Source organism: Hoplias malabaricus, chromosome 15 (genome assembly GCF_029633855.1).
Source record: "Hoplias malabaricus isolate fHopMal1 chromosome 15, fHopMal1.hap1, whole genome shotgun sequence".
Taxonomy (NCBI): domain Eukaryota; kingdom Metazoa; phylum Chordata; class Actinopteri; order Characiformes; family Erythrinidae; genus Hoplias; species Hoplias malabaricus.
The window spans coordinates 31,111,964-31,132,710 of NC_089814.1; the positions used below are offsets into that span (position 1 = coordinate 31,111,964).

The window sequence follows — 20,747 nt, forward strand, 5'->3', positions numbered from 1 at the left end:
CAAAAGGATCATGTGAAATCAAATTACAAATTTATAAATTTACTGAATTTACCCCTAGTGTAAATATGCATCATAGAGGTGGATAGCACCAACTTAGGGTACTTGACACTGCAGTTTAGACTTGGTTTTGTGTTGACATTTTCACATCTTGTAAAATTAATAATCTTGTAACCTATTTGCCTCTAAAGTCAAGAGATACTCAACTATGTGTCCTCAGACTGTATGTAAACAAACACAGATGCGGTAGCGTGCATAGACACACTTTCTTCTATCACCGCTGTCCTTGATCAGCTATTTTCTGGGTTTTTCATGCACAGCTTTTTTTTTTTGTTTGTTTTTTGTCTCCATGCAGCGGCACATACACAAACACTCTTCTCTGGCCTGCGTACACATTCCAATCCCCTGACTTTCTACGTCCCTCTATTTACCAGACGATAGGCGGACCCCAGGTGGCACCATGCCCTTTTTTCACATAACAGCGATGGAGAGACTAGGAGAAAGAAAACGAAGAGGGAGCAGAGAAAAAGGAAGGAGCAAAGTCTCGTAAAATAAAATAAGCCCAAAAAAAGATGCAGAGAACGAAAGAAAAAAGGGTTCACACAAGGACATGAGCCTCATTAAACGCCATCATAGGGCTAACAGAGGCTGAGGAAATGCAGAAAGGAGGTATAGAGGAGAAGAGTAAAGCATGTTTTATGAATAATAATGCAATGTGCATTTATTTGTGATTGAATTTACAGTGAAATGTGTCTTCATTATGATTTGCCCCAGGTGAAAACAACATGAAACCTCCTCTACTGCTCACACACATCAATTAAACACAAGAATATTTAGTTGAAAATACAGATAACACTTTGAAAACAGAGCACGTTTGTGTTTATAAGATATTTCTTTGTAAATTGTATTTGTTGACAATTTGTTGTGTGTACAGCTTGTTTTGTACTCAGTAAACTCTGTATACGTAGTTACCCAGAACAGACATGGCATGGAAATGTACTTATGTGTCATTAAGCAATTACATAATTACTAACGGTTGTCTTAGAGGTTAAAGGGAGGGTCTAGGATAGAAAGACGGATGATAGAAAAAAAAGGTGTGTTACAACAACAGCTGATAATGTCGGAAGGAAGACAGACGCCGTGCTGTAAAAACCTGCTTCCCTTTCACTGGCCAGGCTCCACGCCCCCAACTTCCTACTGCTGACCATGACGAGGGCAACTTTATGAGAGCTCACAAAAGTCCAGTTATCAGGGGCTATCAAAGCTGTCAATATAAATCAGAGGAAATGGAGCCGGTGCACTCTCGATGGAGACAGAAAGAGGGAGAGACCTATCAGACCAGACGGATCACAGGCAAGTGGAAGAGAACGGAAACAAGAATACAGAAAGCTCTTGAACTCACTGGCAGCTTTTATGAAGCTCCTCTGGTACTGGTAGGTCATCAGAGGTGCAGGTAACATCCTGTCAACAAAGCACAAACAGGGGTGAAAAAACACCTATACTGGTATACACATATACAAATATACAAACTGTGCAGCGACAGATGAGCTACTGTCTTTGGCTTTACATCTACAAGGTGGACCAACAAGGCTGGTGTGTCTAACAGAGTGGGAGAATCTAAAATCTTAGAGGAATTTAGACAATAAAGAGATCTTAAAATGTTAAAAAGCATGAACTAAAATGAGGATATTGCTCTATTCCTGCTCCATAGGTGGGTAATATTGACTTATTTTTTTGCTGTAGGTGGAATTGACTCTAACTGCATGAAAGTAAACATAGACAGTTACTGAGGTAATTCAAACAGCAAACAAAAACTTAAATTCAGCCATGTACAAACATGGCTTTTAAAAGATGCAGAGTGCCTGAACATAAACAAACCAGAAAGAACAGTGTTTCCCCACAATTATTGTGTAAATCAGTCATTTAAACTTAGCACATTTAAAAAATTCAATGGTAATACGAATAATGGTGATAATATTTGCCACAATAATCGTAATATTCAATTTTCATATTGTTTCATGTCTAAAATTAATAAATTATTGGGCCCTCTTTGCTGCAGTAACATTTTCTCTTCTATTCTGAGAAGGATTCATGTCAGATTTCAATATTTTCAATATTTCTGTGAGGAAATGATTGCAGTAAGCCACATAAACCTTAGCGATTTCAGGTACTGATGTTATATGACTAGTTTAGAATCACATAGTTAAGTACCACTCCACAACAAACAACAAACCACACACTCCAGTTGTACCCCTTGTAGTTGATGTTTGGCATTGAGGATGGTGACCCTAGGCGCATCTTCACCACACTATTATATTTGCTGCTTTGTTGTTGTTGTTTTTTGAGATAACACAACCACAAACATAGTCAAAATCTGAAATGTAATTATTACAAAAATCAATGCCAACGACCGTATATTGAGTCTCCTATTACAACATGACTTCAACTGTGGAGGATAGAGATACAGGAGGCCAGCAGGGAAGAGAATTAAACACCTCCAGCAGTTGCCTTCAAACCAGCCAGCCCTGCATGACACAAACCGAGGAAGCGCAGCAGGACACACACACTCACACAGAGGCACAGCAGGGGGGGGGAATGAGAGCATGACAGAGGGGGCTGGTACCTGAGGTAGTGTTTGATAGCACTGGTGATGGTCTTGATCTCCCACTCGGAGCTGTCCAGTTCTACATCAGCAAAGGTTTTGGGGTCTGAGGGGTGAGGGAGAGGTGATAGTTTAGATATACACTCACAATGCAATCTAGAACCATGAACACTCAAAAAACCCTTAGCATGCTGCATTGTGAAATTTGACTGATGGAAAATCTATAAATAGGTCTATGTTGAAACTCTTTTTAAAATGGTTCTAAAGAGGGTTTGTTTTCATCAAGAAAGTTTCTTCTACTATTAAAAACTTTAAATAGTAAAAAAAACATAACAATAGCAGAACCTTCCTTGGTGCTGTATAGAACCATTCTCAAAAAGGTTGGGGATTAGAATTAGAATCACTTTATTGGCCACTACGCTTGCACACAGAGCAATTTGTTCTCCGCATTTAACCCAATCCGTGTAGTGAAACACACATGCTGCGAAGAATAATAAACAGATTTCATGTATCTGAGAAGTCCTTTCATGATGCAAAGATTCCTTTAAGCATGGAAATGAATACTGAGTTCGTATGGTTCTATATAGGATCCTTGTCTTAACTAAAGAACCCTTAAAAAAAAAAAAAGCTATTTTTTAAGAGCACGGTAAACGCAGCCAATAGTTTTGCCACTCGATCTGACTGAGGCGATATGTCTCAGTAGGAAAATGATGTCAATGCATATGTCTATACATTAAAATTAAATAATAAATAAAGAATTACTGACTTGTGCAGTTTATTACGTTATTCATTTTTCAGAGAAAAACAGCATTTATTAGTATTTAACTTGTCCACTCTTTACTTCCGCACAGCTATTGCCATCTAAAGTCTTCCATCCTTTCAACCAGTGTCTTTTCTAACATGATTTTCCCAAACATTAGCTGCCATAAAATATTCAATTATAAAAAGTGGATATTTCTTAGAAGATTAAAGACACAAAAAGCAAGAACTCACAGAAGAGGGAAAAAATATAAATAAAAAAAAAACACCCACAGTCGAGCAAGACCTGGCAGACCACCAAAAGTGTTCCCACCAGACAGACAGGAGAAAATCAGATTTCACAAACAGGTTTTTTTTTCTTTTTTCTTCTCAATGTTTCCACAGTTAGGAGACAAGTCTAAACCCTGGATCTGAAAGTACATGTAGCAAACGCTGAGAGAATCCCTGCACTAGAACACTGAAACTGCACAGGCATTTATAAATGAAATTAGAAGCACCAAAGACTTGACTTAATCATGTCCTGTCCACTGACTGTGCATGTGCACTTTGTAGTTCTCTTTTTCAAAGGTCATGGCCCTCACAAGACAGTCATAGAGCAGGAATACTGCATAGTTTGCATTGTAGGTTGGTGGACTAATCTGTGCAGCAGTGACACCGAGGGGTTTAAAAACTCCAGTAGCGCTGCTGTGTCTGATCCATTCTCAGCAGCACAACACACACTAACAGGACCACCAGGTCAGTGTCAGTGCAGCGTTGAGAATAATCCACCACCCAAATCATATCTGCTATGTTTCGGACATAAAACATAGGTGTTTCTAATAAAGTTGGTGTTCTGAAAAACACTAAATAAAACAAAGACTACCCCACACAGACAGAACAGGCTTTATCTCATCTCTACACAGCATGGTTACAAGACAATGATGTGTCCAGATCTTTTGTTGATTCACCGTCAACACAGATAGGAGCTAGGGCTCACCAGGGGAACAGGTTCATGTCCATCAATCTTCACTGTGTGAGGTTGTGTTCCTTCTACTTCCCCTCACGTAATGGAGGGAATTCCAGCTAATATTATCCCCCAGGCTCTTTGTATTGTCCGAGACGTATTACAATGCAATGGAAAGAATAGCAGCTGAAGGAAATGAAGTTATTACATCCTCTCTAGCAGATCTTTGTGTAGTAATATATACACTTGCGACCTATTTATGGAAACTGTTTACCTTATCCAAGCGCAGTGGGTTCAAAGCAACTGATGCGATTGTACTGCTGTTTTTCAGTTGCTGTTAAACTGAACCAGAAATGGAGCCTATTGCCAATGACCTTAGTACAACAATAATTGGAGTGACAATAAATATGAAAATGCACTGATAAACCATAACATTAAAGTGACCTCTTGTCAGAGAGAGTAGTTCATCTGTTGCTGCACAGTGTATGTGTCATTTAGTTAATTAAGATGCAATTAGAGAAAAATTCCTCAGGTCAAGGTCCCGAACATTCTAATGTGTAACGTGGCTCTTTTTGCTGAAGCGTGGGAATGTATCCGTAAACATACTCCATGTTCAGCATTACGAGAACTCCCATCAATACTTCAACAATGATCTGTCTCCTAATTTATAACGTTTATAACACAACAGTGTCCCAAAATAGTCCCAAAAGCGCTTTTAATGGTCCTGTTGACTATTTACATTGGTCCCAGTGTAGCAATGTCTGAAGCCCTGCTATTTGTGTGTCATGCAATGGAGTTGGATCGTTCATCATCATACACAGATCTGATTGGCTGAGTAGCTTCACATGTGATATGTACAACACTTGTGATTGGTCTGTGAGTTTCCTGGACTGCTAATGCTGTCCCGGCTAGAAAGGCTACACTTAAACTAAACAGTCGGTTCAAAATGAAATATTTCTCATCAGTTGGCTGGATATTTTTGGTTGATGGACTAAAAATAGTCCAAACATAGTGAGGTGTTTAAAACCTCTAGCAGCACTGCTGCGTCTGATCCACCACCAAAAACATGCCTGCTCTGTGCTGCTCCTGAGGACTGAAGAACCATGAAAAGGGTCTAACAAAGTATAAAGAACAACAGATGGACTACAGACTGTGATTGAAGTATTATAAGTGTAGCTACAGTAAGTGTAGCTGTTAATGAGTGCCATTTAAATGATTTAGCTGATCAGTGTATTCTACAATAATAGTTACAGATATGGCCTAACACACTGGCACCCACAATTGCAGCAACAATGGTAGTTGACCACAAAATGGCAGAGTTAAAAGCATTAATGTCTAGTGTTGTGCCCTCTATCTCTACAGAGATATCTCAACAGATATTCAGTGATACACCAGACTGTGTCATGAATAATTGCTTCCACTGAAATCATAAACCTGATTCAGTTCTAGTCATATTTTAATGAGACAGGTATGGGCTCTATTAAGCATGATTCCTTTCCAAATCCATTTTTATGCTCATAAAAATAATCACATTACCCATAATGCCTATCATGTGGCACTGAGGTATGTTTTCGAATGCAGTTGTTTTATATTATAAGTGACATGCCACACAGCTCTTTTACACATAGCGTGTAAATAAAAGTGCTTAATGGTGTTAAAGACTAGTCAAAATCATGACTGAAAGTTTCCATCGTGAAACAACTGTGGATGCGGAAAGCCAGGCAACATAAACCTACATTACAAACCTAAAAAAACAAATCCTTCACACTGTGGAACAAAGCTTTCAAGTTGTAGGCATGCGCTGGAGGAGTGGGTGGACATAAAATGCGAAGACTAGTTTCAAATTCATAGATCTGAGGGTACTGAAAGAAGACAAATGTTTAAAGTAAATCTAGGCCACTTTTAAGGCATTAGGGGTTTTCCATCTTCTGGATGTCACTTTGATGATGGGATTTTAGGGGTTGAAAACATGACCAGAAGGGGGCCTTAAAAAAGGGGATGGCTTCCCTGCACGCATTAAAGCATCTAATATCACAACATATTCAACACTCGAAGATGCTAGTTTGTATTTGTGAAATAAACATCTGTGTGGACAAAATGCTGGCTTTAAGATGGCTGACACAGCAGCTGCAAAATGTACAGATCAAGTGCTGACAGGAATGTTTTAACATCATTTAATCACTTTACCAAATTTGGCCACAACTTCCTCCCATAATTCATTCTTTATACAGAACTTAGTGACACAGTGTCACTACTGTTGAGTTCAGAAGTCAGAGTGTGTTTTATTTAAGCAGAAATATGTATTAAATACCATAACTCTCTGTCCAACACTAGAATTCTCTGTAAAATTTTAACTCAGCAAATTAAAGGCTAAGCGATATGAAAGTGTCAAACAACTTGTGTTTATTGATAGTCAGAAAACATGATATTTCTTACTAATTCAAGGAATAAGGTTTAAAAGCCCCCCCCCCAACGGTGTTGGGAAACTCTAATAGGCGTCTTGCCTGTGACGTAGATGGTGGACAACAACTCTAGAAGCTGCACTTAATTTAATGCAAAATGGCGAAAAAGGTGTGTTGTTTTTGGCTGCAATCATTCAATGTACAGTGGGACATCTGTGCACAAATGGCCCAAAGATCCCAAAATATCCAGAAAATGGACTAAATCTGTCAACTTTAAACGGGCACTTTGGAAAGGACCCTCCGCTCACTCCGTTATCTGTAGCTCATTTCACTGGCGCTTTTCCAACAATATGGGCATGTAAGGACACCAACGAAAGGTGTTCAAGAGCCTCTGTAACATGGAGGTAAACAGGGTAAGGACACTCACTTCGCCTGTTTTAGTTGGTGTTAGTTAACGTTAGCTTGACTCGCTAAACTCGGTGGCTCAGATTATACTCGGCTACGTAGCTGCATTACGGAGGTTTATAGTGTCGGATGAATTCGAGTTCGACTTCGATCACATTTACAAGAATAACGGTACCTCTACATTTGAGTTTAGTTTATTGCTAGGCTATTGTCATGAATAATGTTGGTTATTTAGCTAGCTAGATACTGTCATAACAGTCAGTCATAACGGTGTTTTACCGCGGCGATGTTCAGCTGTAGTCCACCAGTGACGTCACGGTTGCGTTCAAGAATTTCCGTAGCAAGCTCGGGTTTTTCAGTCAATTTAATAAAATTGTCGGTTTTAAAACAAATTAAGCTGCTATTTTCATTTTAATTCATACTTATATCTGTCAGTAACTAAAATAATGTGAAATATTCATGGAGGTCCATTAAGTGGTGCTTAGCCTTTAAGAGACTGTAATTCAAAGATCATTAAATCTACACTGAGATATATTAATAAAATAAAAAGGAGAGGGATCCTCTAACCAGTATGTAACCGATATCAAACTGCACATTTATCTACCTCAAAAATACAACAAAGTGTTAGCATTTTAACTTTATTGTTGTTAATAACAATATAAAAATCAATAAAATTCCATTGTGGATCTGTTCATTTACGTTTAATTATCCATTATTATATTTACATTATTATTATATTATTAGTTACATTAAAAACGATTGACAGCTCAAATATGGAGTACATTTACATAATTAGCTTTAGAAAGAAATATAAAAGAACCATACATCAGGCATCAAATTTGTCCACCTTCAACACAGGAGAACCCTGAATAAGAGCTTTTCTGGAGTGTGATAATGTTTACTCACCCATTGTGAGGCTCAAAAGCTTTTGCACTCTGGAGCTGACGCCGACTATTCTGTACAATCCCTGCTCATCGATGCCTGTTGGAGATATTGAATGTAATATTAGATACAGACACATTCCTCACAGAGTGGTTAACACAAGTAACAGCTCACCTCTCGTCTCTACAGCGTAGATATACTTCTTGATGACATTGAAGCCTATTACGTCCAACTGGGCCACTGAACAGAAGCGAGAAACAGTACATAGCTTAGCAACGTTTGCCTTTCTCCCACGAGGACCGTATTCTCTGTCTTAACTGCAAGGCCTGCCTGTTTTGTTCAGGCGCTCGCCTTGTTTATATGTGTACATATGGTTTGACTGTGTTTGCACATATGCAGTGTGTGTGTGTGTGTGAGCCAATACAACAACAGACTGCGACAGAAGGTGAATTAGGAGCTGTCCAACGTAGCACTTACTGGCTTCATTCTGACTGTCTTGATTCAAGTTGTACACCTGTGATGGAAGAGACATTTTCATGTCAATGACATAGATATGTTAAAAATGAAACATGACCAAGCAACGGCAAACAACATCTGGAGCAGTGCTTAAAAATAAGCTGTAGTATTACACAGGATTACCTTCCCATTTTCATGCATTGTGCAGGTATTATAAAGTAATCCCTTACCAAACAACTATTGAATGCTTCATCAGGTGGAAAAGCATGGATATTAAGCATATTACTCTTATTGACAGCAGGCTCTTGCTGTGCAGTTGATCTAGAATCATTAGAAACAATGACAGTAAGTGAAAATGAAGGAGAATAATCTGAGGGTGAAAAACTGGCTTGATATTTTTACTTCAGTGTGAAGTGTGAGCCCTTTGTGAAGAACAGGCAGCCTTATACATGTACTCTGATATCATTAATGCTTTAACACCAGCTATTTCTGTCTTTTCATCTTCACCTTTCTTCTTTTATACGTTTTTAATGCTGCCATTACTTCATTTGTGTCATACATTACAAAATACAAAGCACTTAATGGAACTAGCTTATAACTTACTCACACATTCTTTCACTCACTCATCTTACTCAATCACATTTAATAAACTGTTTCACAAGGGGGTGCTATTCATCACATTGCATCAATGACAAAGGAGTTCAGTTTTTCTAATAGGTCACAATGTTTTTAGCAAGAACACCAGGAGAAAACAAATTAAAATGTTGTGTCATTGTTAACTTTTAATGTAATTTTGACTCCTATTACTTCACTTTGTCATGTGATCCCACTAGCAGGTAATTCTGCTCCTTTACAAAGCCCCCTCCAGTGAAAAATAAGTTTTTAGTCCTGCTAATATGTCCATGGGGTGCATTTTATGAGCTTGAAAAGGTATCACACGTGAAATAAGCTGTCGATGCCATTCTTTAGCATTTTCCTTTTGCAGATTCAGTGCTCCAAAGATGGTCACAAATGGGCAAACTCATACAGACTTTCTTACGTCATTAACCAAAGGAACTGAACAATTGATCTTGGTGGGTGAGCCTTTCTGGGTGCTTGTAAATATATATATATATATATATATATATATATATATATATATATATATATATATATATATATATATGTATGTGTACTAAGTGACTGCAAGGGTTTAGTTTTACACCTAAGCCACTAATAAGGTCTTAGATGCATCATGCTTTTTTTATACAGTGATAGTTAACTTTCACTTTTTTGCTTGTTTTTTTTGTTTGTTTGTTTTAAATGCTCACAAAAATGAAAAAAATTTAATTGCTAAAGCATAGAAGACGTGTATCATATATTAGAAAATATAAACAGTTAAAATACAGGGGGACCTCGACTTACGATGTTGATCCATTCCTACGTCGCGTCGTAAACCGATTTTCAGTGTAAGTCAGAACATATGTACATACTGTACGTAAATAACATACTGTAAGCACTTATCCTAACACCTATCCTCCTCTGTCCAGAGCCACGTAACCGTGTATTCTTCCGCCGCGCCACGCACACCAAACACGAAGTTCACGTTACGACGTTTACGACGCAAAACCACTTAAGTCGAAACAAGGCTTTATACAGTAAATGGGAGATGTGTCGTAACCACGAAACATCGTAACTCGGGACTGACGTAACCCGAGGACCTCCTGTACATTTATCAAAAAGTATTTTGAACACGTTTTATAGATTAAGCTTTTTTTTGCCAAGTGAGAAACCCCATTCCACGACTTAGTATCCCTAAATCTTATTAAAAATCTACTTCTACAAGTAAGTAATTCAGGCAGAAGAAGATATGAACGAGTTGGCGATATTGACGATTTGAATATAGATAAACCTCTAAATTATTTATAAAATTATTCTTAAAATTCTCTGGAATATTTATTTCATTTGAGTATATCAGATTATTAAAATCACATTTGAAAAAATATTTACATCACAATAGACTTATTTACTTTCTACTGACAGAATCTACTTGTTGTTTCCAACTATTTTACCACTAAATATTACAGTACACTTCATTCCCCAACATAGATATGCATGTGATAAATTTCATTTAAAGAGCACAAAGCCAAATTCCCTAAATGAATTTCAGTGGATACATTAGATAAGATAGGGTTAAACAATGTCTTACAGCTGTGCTATAATTAAACTTGCATTGCCACATAACAACCCCCTGCCTTATTAGTCTCAAGTTGGTGCCTCCCCTCAATGATTCATCAAAAGTGTCTGTGTGATTTCACACTGCAGGAAATGGCTCTAGTCATTGAGGGAATGCTCACATATTCTACATATTTAGTGGTTTACTAAACAAGATTAAACCCAGCTGCATTTTCAGCCACTTAAATTAGAAGCAAAAGTCAACTGAATGATAGTGTTCTCCAAAAACAAAAATTTAAAAAAAAAATGAACGTGCATTCTCATCCATATGAAAGTACTTCCTAAACATAGAAATTAATGAGCAGGTCTAGCTTCTAATCCCAGCAATGACGCTTATTCTTTTTCTCCAGTAAACAGGACATCACACCGCACCCACAAGAGCAACAGCAAATGACTGTGGTCCAGAGTGTTTGATTATTTACTTCCAAATGTCAGCTAGGTCAGCTGCAAATACTATGTAATCAAATAATCACAAATATATCAGCTGTCCACAGTTCCTTTGTGTCACTTGCCACGAATAGCATACAAGTGGTGATTTTCTGACTTGGGACACATAAAATACCAAATGCATGCTGTTTTGTCTACACACACAGCGTCCCTTGGGCAGGTAAAATGCACTATCTATGTGTAACATTATAATTACTATAATTATACTTATTAAAATATCCATTCATCCATCCATCCATTATCTGTAACCGCTTATCCAATTTAGGGTCGCGGGGGGTCCAGAGCCTACCTGGAATCATTGGGCGCAAGGCGGGAATACACCCTGGAGGGGACGCCAGTCCTTCACAGGGCAACACAGACACACACACATTCACTCACACACTCACACCTACGGACACTTTTGAGTCGCCAATCCACCTGCAACGTGTGTTTTTGGACTGTGGGAGGAAACCGGAGCACCCGGAGGAAACCCACGCGGACACGGGGAGAACACACCAACTCCTCACAGACAGTCACCCGGAGCGGGAATCGAACCCACAACCTCCAGGCCCCTGGAGCTGTGTGACTGCGACACTACCTGCTGCGCCACCGTGCCGCCCTTATTAAAATATAATAATTATTATTATTTGTTGTTGTTCAAATACAATTTGAATCTCCAAAATAGTAAGTTTACAAGAGTGGGGAAAATGTTTCTTAGAGTTCAATGGAAGACGGTATACAAAGATTTTTTTTTATTTTGAAGCATTCCTGTTGCTCCACTCGTCACGAAAGTTTCACACACTGTGATGGACAGCTGCTGTGTTCAAATGATGTAGTAAAATCAAATGAACAAAAATGGAGATCCATGTTTTGCTTTGGACAGCACCGATGTATTAAATGCATAAATGTGATAAATGACTGTAATGACACATGGGCTAATTTGACCCATGATCAACAGACAATGCATTCTGCAATTGATCATTTTCTAAGGGGAAAACATACATGAGGTGGTCTCATTTAATATCATAGCAATGCGGCATCTGTATGTACCCAGTTATTTCTGAAAACATGGTCTCTGTTTAGTGTAGAATGTCTCCTGTTCCTGATGAGAACTGTGTCAGACAGTGGTGTAGCTATGGCAATGCAACCAAGCCCATACCATCTAGCTGTAGCTGTTTTTTTTTTTTTTTTTTTTGTTTTTTGCTTTTACAGGTCAGTGGAGATTCACAATGATTTTGAAGCTGTACGTTTATGATAAAATCTTTACTTTGTGTTCCTTTAAAGCTTTAAATTCCTGTCAGTAATCAGCTTTTGAACCTGTGTAAATATTACCGAGGTATGCCAGTTCAAGCCGAGTGGGTTTGTAATATGCCACAGTCAGTTAAAGGTGCACTGGGCAATTAGATTTCATTTTCTAGCTAGTACAAATGAACTGTAAAGTATTAAGAACATGATTTAAAATAGTTCTTTTAGCAACAGCATCAGCACAAATGCCTAATAAAATCTACTTGACCGATGGTTGTTTTTGTTGTTTAATCGGAATATTGGTTTCAGCTTCCCTACAATGTGAAATATACCATGATCACAATGCTCTACTTGGAGCACATGACATCATATGTTATAAGATATGATTGCCCCCTACTGGACAAGAATGCTAGAGTCGAAATTTATTGAGTCATATCTTTGTTTTGTGCTGATGCACAGATTTTCTGAAACAGGTACAACCAGGCAAGCCTAGTTTTGATGGAACACCACTGCGTTTGTCTCTGGAATCTCAACAATGGGAACGTCCAAAACACATGCTCTGCTTATTAGAGGTCCTCGAGAAGACCTGGAGTGCTTATCGATGGCTTTGTTTAGTTGTTGTTATTATGTGATAGCTAACAATTGTAGAAATAAAAAACAGGATCACAAAGTTGTAGTTATTAAAGAGGCATTCATAACAGCTGCAGATTTTGTATTATTAGTGTGTTCTTTGTTCATTATATTTTAAAATAAATTCTAGAGTTTTCTGAAGCTAAGAAAACTTTCTTTTTAAATAAAAAAAATTATTTATTGAATGAAATGTAAACCTTAGTTAAATACACAACTGTTTAGATAAGAACATGAATACAAACCTTAAATACATAAGAGAGATAACAATGGCTGCCCACTAGTAAAATATTTTGTCTATTTTTGATAATAAATGAAGTATGTGGTTTGGCTGCATAATGTAATGGCAAAGCCATTTAAGGTGAAATGACTTAAAATTCAAAACTGAGGCCATCCCATTACGGTCACAAGCCAGAGTACAAATTATAAGATTCCCATAAATCATGTACTTTTATTACTAGAGCTCGACCTTGCCCTGAACTGAAGCCAAGGTATTTAAGGTAGCAACAAGCTAACTGAGCTATATTTTAGCAGTTCTTGAATACTTTCACTAGTTGGGGATTTTAGACAGCAGAGTTTGACAAATGAATTCATATCACAGTATTTCTTCACACTTCTTCTCTTTACAATAATAATTCAAGTAAAAACATAAACCAACATGAAACCATATAACTTTAGCCAACCTATCCCTCCAAACTACAACCTACCACAAGTTCTCCCTACTCATCTCTGAAGCTTTTGCTGTGTTTTATTTGAACTTGGAAGTTGCAGCTTCCAAGTTCCAAGTAGGAAATTTCAACAGTCAGATTTCCTGCTCTGAAAGATGAGGGAGCCTCACCAACACAGAATTCAGAATCCAAGATGGCTGCCCACATATCGACAGTGTGTAAAAAGTAGTACTATACAGTTTAGTAGAGCTTCTATCTATTTGTGTCTCATTGAAACAGACCAACTGTTACGTCCAACTGCTCTACGTAGACATGTTTTCATGGTGTTTGGATGCATAATATCACACAATGTGCTGTTATAAACATCAAATCTTGGAGGTAAATGGAACGTAGCATTTGTGTCAAGAGCCGGTCCTTGCGTATGGGCATGTCAACAAATTCTGGTTTTGGTCAAAAACAGGTTCTCAGAGGCAGGGGTAAATGCTGGCCCCCTGAACATGAAAGATAAAAATGAATGTCAACATACTGGCTCTCTCCCGTCCATAGCTTCCATCCACAGTCTGCGGTCTTCTTCTGATAGTGCCTGCATTGTAATCATCACACCAGGCCTGAAAACACACACACACACACACACTGAACTTAGCATTACTGTAGCCATCCAGTGCAGTTATTATTATTATTTTTTTTTTGCCATTAGGTTTGGGCGGTATAATGATAATACCGTATACCACGGTATCTCAAAATGAGGACGGTATTTATGACGTGTGTGGTGTGTGAAATTTCTGATCTGTGTCTTTAAAAGTTGGCTAAAATGTTCATGTGCATTTAAGAGAGAAACAGAGAGGGGCCGCTGTGGGGGCTCAATGACTGCTGAAGTCACGAGTGGAGAAAAATACAAGTCCAGTATCCCACCGCAGTTGTAAGTTTAGAGCTGAGTTTGGATCAAAAGACATATGTGTGTTTTAAGCCTCAGTTCGCTGAAACATCTGCTGTGGTGTGCTAAAGCACAATTGCCTGTTAGCGTCAGTTGTGCTTCTAAGCAGTGCTAAGTTCGTCTTATTAGCTAAATTCACTCAACTTTGTGCTCACAGATATAAGGCTCAGTGCAGCCTGCCAGAGCTCCCCCCTCCCCACCATAACACCATATACCGCGATAATATTTGGAGACGGTATGACAGTATGAAAAATGTGGATACCTCCCATCCCCGCCATTATTTTCCAATTCAAAACTGTAGATACATTAGATACAGGCTTCTCTCGCTGTGGTAAACGTGGTTATTCACACTTCAGCTCTGTTACATAGGTCAATACAAAGTGTCAACTAAACATTGGGATGGCATTCTCTGGAGTGATAGATTTCCATCGAATACCTTTAGGATGAGTTAGAATGGTGTTTACTATCCAGAACTAATCAACCAAAATCAGTACCTGACATTCTTCATGTTAAAATAAAAATAAATAGAAGCTTTTAATTCAGCGAAGGGGGGACATGTATTAAAAGGTACACTATGTAGTATAGCTTCAAAATCATTGTGGTGCTTCACAGACCTGTAATAGGTGAATAGGCCCTCTCTTGCTATTCTGGACTCCACCCACCCTCGCTCAAGTGAGCCTCCTTCCATCACCTTTTGGTTATTCGTTCTATTTTACATTCACCTCTTTCATGCTTATTATTATTATTATTATTATTGAAGTTTTAAATCCCCACAACTTCAGCAAAACAGCACATGAACACAAATTCCCCACACACGGCCATATTTCTCCCATCTCACACTCACTTTCTCACCTCCAGTAATACCCCAGCCACCATGTTAGCATATCGTCAATCAACTGTGGCCTCCATCCTGAAGATTCAATTCCACCATGCTGTTACCATCGCCATAACTCTGCATCTGCCACTATCTCTAACTTTCAGGTGACATCACATTAATAAAGATGTGAGACTCCATGTGCATACATGATGCTACTGTGTTTGTGTGGTTATATATTTCCAATTTGGATGTACATACATGATAATGGATTGTTTTTCCACACACTGAGCTCTACTTTATTGATGCTTTCATTAAGAAGATACGCAGAGAGGAATCTAAATGACGTTCCTCACTGCATATAGAGACAAATGAGAATGTATGTCCAGCACACCAACAGAGTAACAGTCTCTCTCTCTCCCCATGTATTGCAGTCGATGCCATATTGGATACCAATATTCTGGTTTCAGAGCGCAGCACTAATTTAAACAGATGGTAAAGATGGATAGATTTTTCTCATACACAGCTCCTCACCCTGCACTGGAGAGAGTCTCAACACTCAGAAGCCCACCATCTCTTTGCATCAGAGGTGTAAAAATCGCACTGTGTTGCATAATGAGACAAAAATGACCATTATCCTCTGTTAGCCACATTAGCATTTTTGTCATAGGATCTAATGGAAAACTGTTAGAGCATCAGGCTCCAATGCATTTCTCTGCTCTTCTGACTTACTTTATATTATTTTTACACAGATCATATACAAGCTACAGTAATCATGCTATTTCACTCATGTTTTGATTTTTTTTTTTTTTTTTTGCGTATAAGAGACTACAGACACAAGCCACATATTCTTTTGTCGCTTTCTTTTCACCCAGTTTTCTTACAGGGTGAATAACCCAATGCCACTGCCCCTGCACTCTGAGAGTGTAACAGACTGTTGGAGAATAAGAAAATTTCTGATTTGGTTTACAGTTTTAATAAACTCAATCTCCTTAACTGAAAATGTGATCGTGATTAATGGGAGACGTTTCCACACGAAAGCGAAGCTGAGGCTGAATCCCAAATGTTTCCTTACACCCTCTGTAGGGCACTCACTTAGTGTGTTGTAATACAAAGATAATTATTACAAAGCTATAAAGTTGAGGTTTTCCTGTTGAATTAGTGTCTAATTATTGTCTGGGTGCCTTAGTTCTAGTTTTATTGTCTGTGATGTGCACTATGTAGGGACTATGGCCCTGTTTGGAACGCGGCCCAAGCTCCTCTCTAATGACTGATGTGAATTCAAATTATACGTAGCTTTACAGAACGTAAAAGAAGACCATAACTTAATGAAATAATAAAAGCAAGATAGTAAGCAGTAGTGATGTGTCGGTCGCGAACGAACCGGTTCAAAGAGCCGGCTCTTGTAAGTGAACGATGAGAGCCGGTTCCCGTCTAAGACCGAGCCATTTTTTTCTAGGGCTTGTCATTCAACCCCTTTCTTTTCAAAAACTGAGCAGATAATAACAGAGGGAAGAAACCGGATCAACCCCTCCAAAAAATAGTTGAAGGAAATGTTAAATCAGTTAAATGTTTGTTGACAGTTGTGGTTGTTTTAATCACTACCGTTGAATGCTGCAGTTTTGCAATTTGCAGAATATTTGTTTATTTTATTTCCCAGAAATGGATGATTATTTAATTTAATAAATTATTTTGTAATGCCTACATTTTGGGTTCCATTGACTGTATTTCAGAGTTTACAAGTGATGTTTTATTAAGGTGTTTAAATAAAAATCCAGTCATTTATACAATTGAATGTGTGAGTGCAGTCAGTGAGTTATTACAAGACAGCCATAAAACAATTGGTCATTGCAACACTATTTATTATTTTTAATATTGAACAATAATATTTTCTCCATATAGTCATGTAAAATGTAGGTAATATTGTTCTGTACCAGTGGAAATAAGTGGTAAAACAAAGAGCCATTTAGGAGCCGAAAGAGCCGGCTCCTTATTAAGAGCCGAGTCAAAAGAGCCGGCTCCCCAAAAAGAGCCGAAATTCCCATCACTAGTAAGCAGAGGGTAAACTTCTAATAACACATGAGGAATGGGATTCCCCCTCCCCCTCCTGGAGAATTTTTAGCTGGAAGAATCTGACCCAGACCCACCATGACCCTGAACTGGATAAGTGTTTACAGACAGTAAATGAATGAATGAATTCTTAACCTCCCTGAACACACCTGTTCCCATGGACGCCCCTGATTTATTATCATCTCGATATTGTGCTTTTTATTCATTTTTTGTCATTTGTCTACTACAAGAGCATGAGTGAGGTCAGGTATCGATGATGAATGATTAGTTCTGGATCACACGCCACTCCAACTCTTCCCAAACTTATTGAATGGTGGTGCATCTGTTGCAAAAATACAATTCTACTGCCTCACAGCCAATAGCTTAAGGGACTGATACCCCTCTATTTCACACCATTTAATGAGCATGGTGACCATAGGCTCATGTGCAGCTGCTCCAGGGCATCCCATTAAGTTTCATGCTATTCCAGTAGATCCTAAAATTTGTAGATACAACCATTTTCAACACCCGCCAACTGTGACAGACAGTGTTAACAGTGCTCAAACATGCCTTTATTTGCTATAAAAGCTATATATAATCAATTTAAGATTCTATACTTGTGTCATATTCAGGTAGCTAGGTTCCTGCTGTGGTACTTTTATGTATTATATATTTATGAGAGTACAGCAGAATTCAAAGAGGTTGAAACATCACCTCTACACCCTTAGCTTTTCACCCTGGGTCATGATTATCAGCTAAACGTGCAGCACAGAAGCGCTCTCACTCTCTCTGTCTCTCACCTCCACCCACTATAGAACAGCACCCCATTTACAACCATGTGACAAGCCAAAGCAATTAGCGAACACAGAGGCAATGTCTGCCAGCCCGGTTCAGCACCCCTGCCAAGTCTGCTCTGGCCTTAGCCCTCAGCCACATCCCCAAAGAACCAGCCTGCAGCTCCACCTGCTGGAGACTCAGCTCCACTGCACCTCACTTACCGGTCCACTGCCTCCACATCAAAACAGAACCTCTTCTCAATGGAGTCCGTTTTCCGTCTGGTGCAGGACTTCAGGATGAAGTTCTCCTCCTCCCCCTGAAAAACAATAGCTGCATTAACTCTTTATACATTACTACAGTCAAGTCTTCTACCGTGTGATCTTTCATAGGACAACTTAAGGCTGTTCAGATCAGAAATAGGAGATTTGATTATATAAATGTTGAATGAAATGGCCACTCATTTTCTGAAATATGTAAAAAAAAAAAAAGTTTGGTGCTTTAATCTGTCAAATCACACCCACACACACACATACACAAACACACACACACACACACACACACACACACACACACACACACACACACACACATACACACATACACACATACACACATACACACATACACACACACACACACACACACACACACACACACACACACACAAGCATGCATGCATGCACGCATGCACAACCCCACCCATGTCCTGTATCTAAAGAAACACACAAACAAACAAAAATCCACATATTGCCCAGATATATTTCCACAAATATTCATAAACCATTTAAAAAAATATGCAGTCATATAAAATATACATATTTTAATGCATCTATGAGAAACTGTATCATGTTAATGTTAAACAAAGTTAAAAGCTGTATCAGTAAAACCAGTAAAGCTTGCTAACTGCATTATTAGACTTTAAATAGCTTCATTTCTGTTTAAACATTAACCCTAACTCACCCATTAGTTCAGAGGCTTCAAAAGCAAGATACAACAAAATAAACTAATCAAACTGAAGCCTAATACCATTACAGGGTGTGATATACTGAATCACTTCCTAATGGATCATAATCTTAATTATTTTAAGGGCTTAGCTTTAGTGTAGTTTTATATTACATCTTAATATGGTTCAGTAATTACACAGCTACACTCACAGTTACATTCTGACAATACAGGCCTGAGCTAGTACTGCCTGCATTTTCTATTCGTTTCAACATGAAGAAATGGGGGGGATGTGGCTAAATGCTTGTGAAATATTCAGAGGCTACATTATATTTAAACTACGTTTCATAAATAAATTATTCATACATGAAATTTATGTATTGATGCTCATTTAAAAAATCCATTTTGGGTGAGGTGATAGTCCTACCCCCACCCCCTCCAAAAGTTACAAAGTGCAGTTTCTGCAGTGCTGAGCCTGGAGTAGCACTATTAGAAGCTCTATTTTCCTGTTACAGCTCAGTGAAGCCTCACAATGATTTTGAAGCTTTAATTTTAAAGTATAAATATTACACAGTAATACCGTGCGTGTGTGGCTCTTCCATTCATAATAAAAAAGTATAGATATTGGCTCTGTGCACCTTTGGGCCATTCAATGTTCATTTTGGAAAAGGATAATAAATGGAATATTGGAAATAACGTGTTTCTGTTACTCGTAACGAGTTTGGTGTGTTCTCCCTGTGTCTGTGTTGGTTTCCTCCGGGTGACTGTCTGTGAGGAGTGTGGTGTGTTCTCTCTGTGTCTGCGTGGGTTTCCTCCGGGTGACTGTCTGTGAGGAGTGTGGTGTGTTCTCTCTGTGTCTGCGTGGGTTTCCTCCGGATGACTGTCTGTGAGGAGTGTGGGGTGTTCTCCCTGTGTCTGCGTGGGTTTCCTCTAGGTGACTGTCTGTGAGGAGTGTGGTGTGTTCTCCCTGTGTCTGCGTGAGTTTCCTCCGGGTGACTGTCTGTGAGGAGTATGGTGTGTTCTCCCTGTGTCTGCGTGGGTTTCCTCCGGGTGACTGTCTGTGAGGAGTGTGGTGTGTTCTCCCTGTGTCTGCGTGGGTTTCCTCCGGGTGACTGTCTGTGAGGAGTGTGGTGTGTTCTCCCTGTGTCTGCGTGGGTTTCCTCCGGGTGCTCTAGTTTCCTCTCACAGTCCAAAAACACAGGTTGGTAGGTGGATTGGTGACTCAAAAGTGTCCATAGGTGTGAGTGAGTGAATGTGTGTGTGTGTGTCTGCGTTGCCCTGTGAAGGACTGGCGCCCCCCTCCGCCTTGCGCCCAATGATTCCAGGTAGGCTTTGAACCCACCGCGACCCTGAACTGGATAAGCGGTTACAGATAATGAATGAATGAAAGCTATTAGCTGAAAATTGCAAGAAATAAAAGGAAAGGACAGCTCTAGAACCACAGCCCAAAATCATTTTACACACGGCAAATAGGAGCCTCCGCAGTATCTGCTGATGTGTCGCAGGATTGTGGGGAAGGAGGAGGGTTTTCCAATAGGAGTGTGAGGAGATTGTGGTTTAAAATGGCATGTGTTAACACTCTGTCTTAAAAACCCTCTTTCTTCC

At 38.9% G+C, this 20,747-nt stretch overlaps 1 protein-coding gene across 3 annotated transcripts in view; it reads right to left on the bottom strand.

Moving 5' to 3' along the window:
- LOC136668231 (rho GTPase-activating protein 26-like) overlaps window positions 1–20,747 on the bottom strand; it is a 115,709-nt gene that overhangs the window by 26,704 nt on the left and 68,258 nt on the right. For all 3 annotated transcript variants that reach the window (XM_066645608.1, XM_066645609.1, XM_066645607.1), the window contains exons 10-16: window positions 18,422–18,516; window positions 14,153–14,234; window positions 8,468–8,504; window positions 8,165–8,230; window positions 8,015–8,089; window positions 2,621–2,705; window positions 1,400–1,458 (exon numbers count right to left, since the gene is read on the bottom strand). In XM_066645608.1, the coding sequence (XP_066501705.1) occupies window positions 1,400–1,458; window positions 2,621–2,705; window positions 8,015–8,089; window positions 8,165–8,230; window positions 8,468–8,504; window positions 14,153–14,234; window positions 18,422–18,516 (499 nt within the window). The remainder of the gene's footprint in view (window positions 1–1,399; window positions 1,459–2,620; window positions 2,706–8,014; window positions 8,090–8,164; window positions 8,231–8,467; window positions 8,505–14,152; window positions 14,235–18,421; window positions 18,517–20,747) is intronic.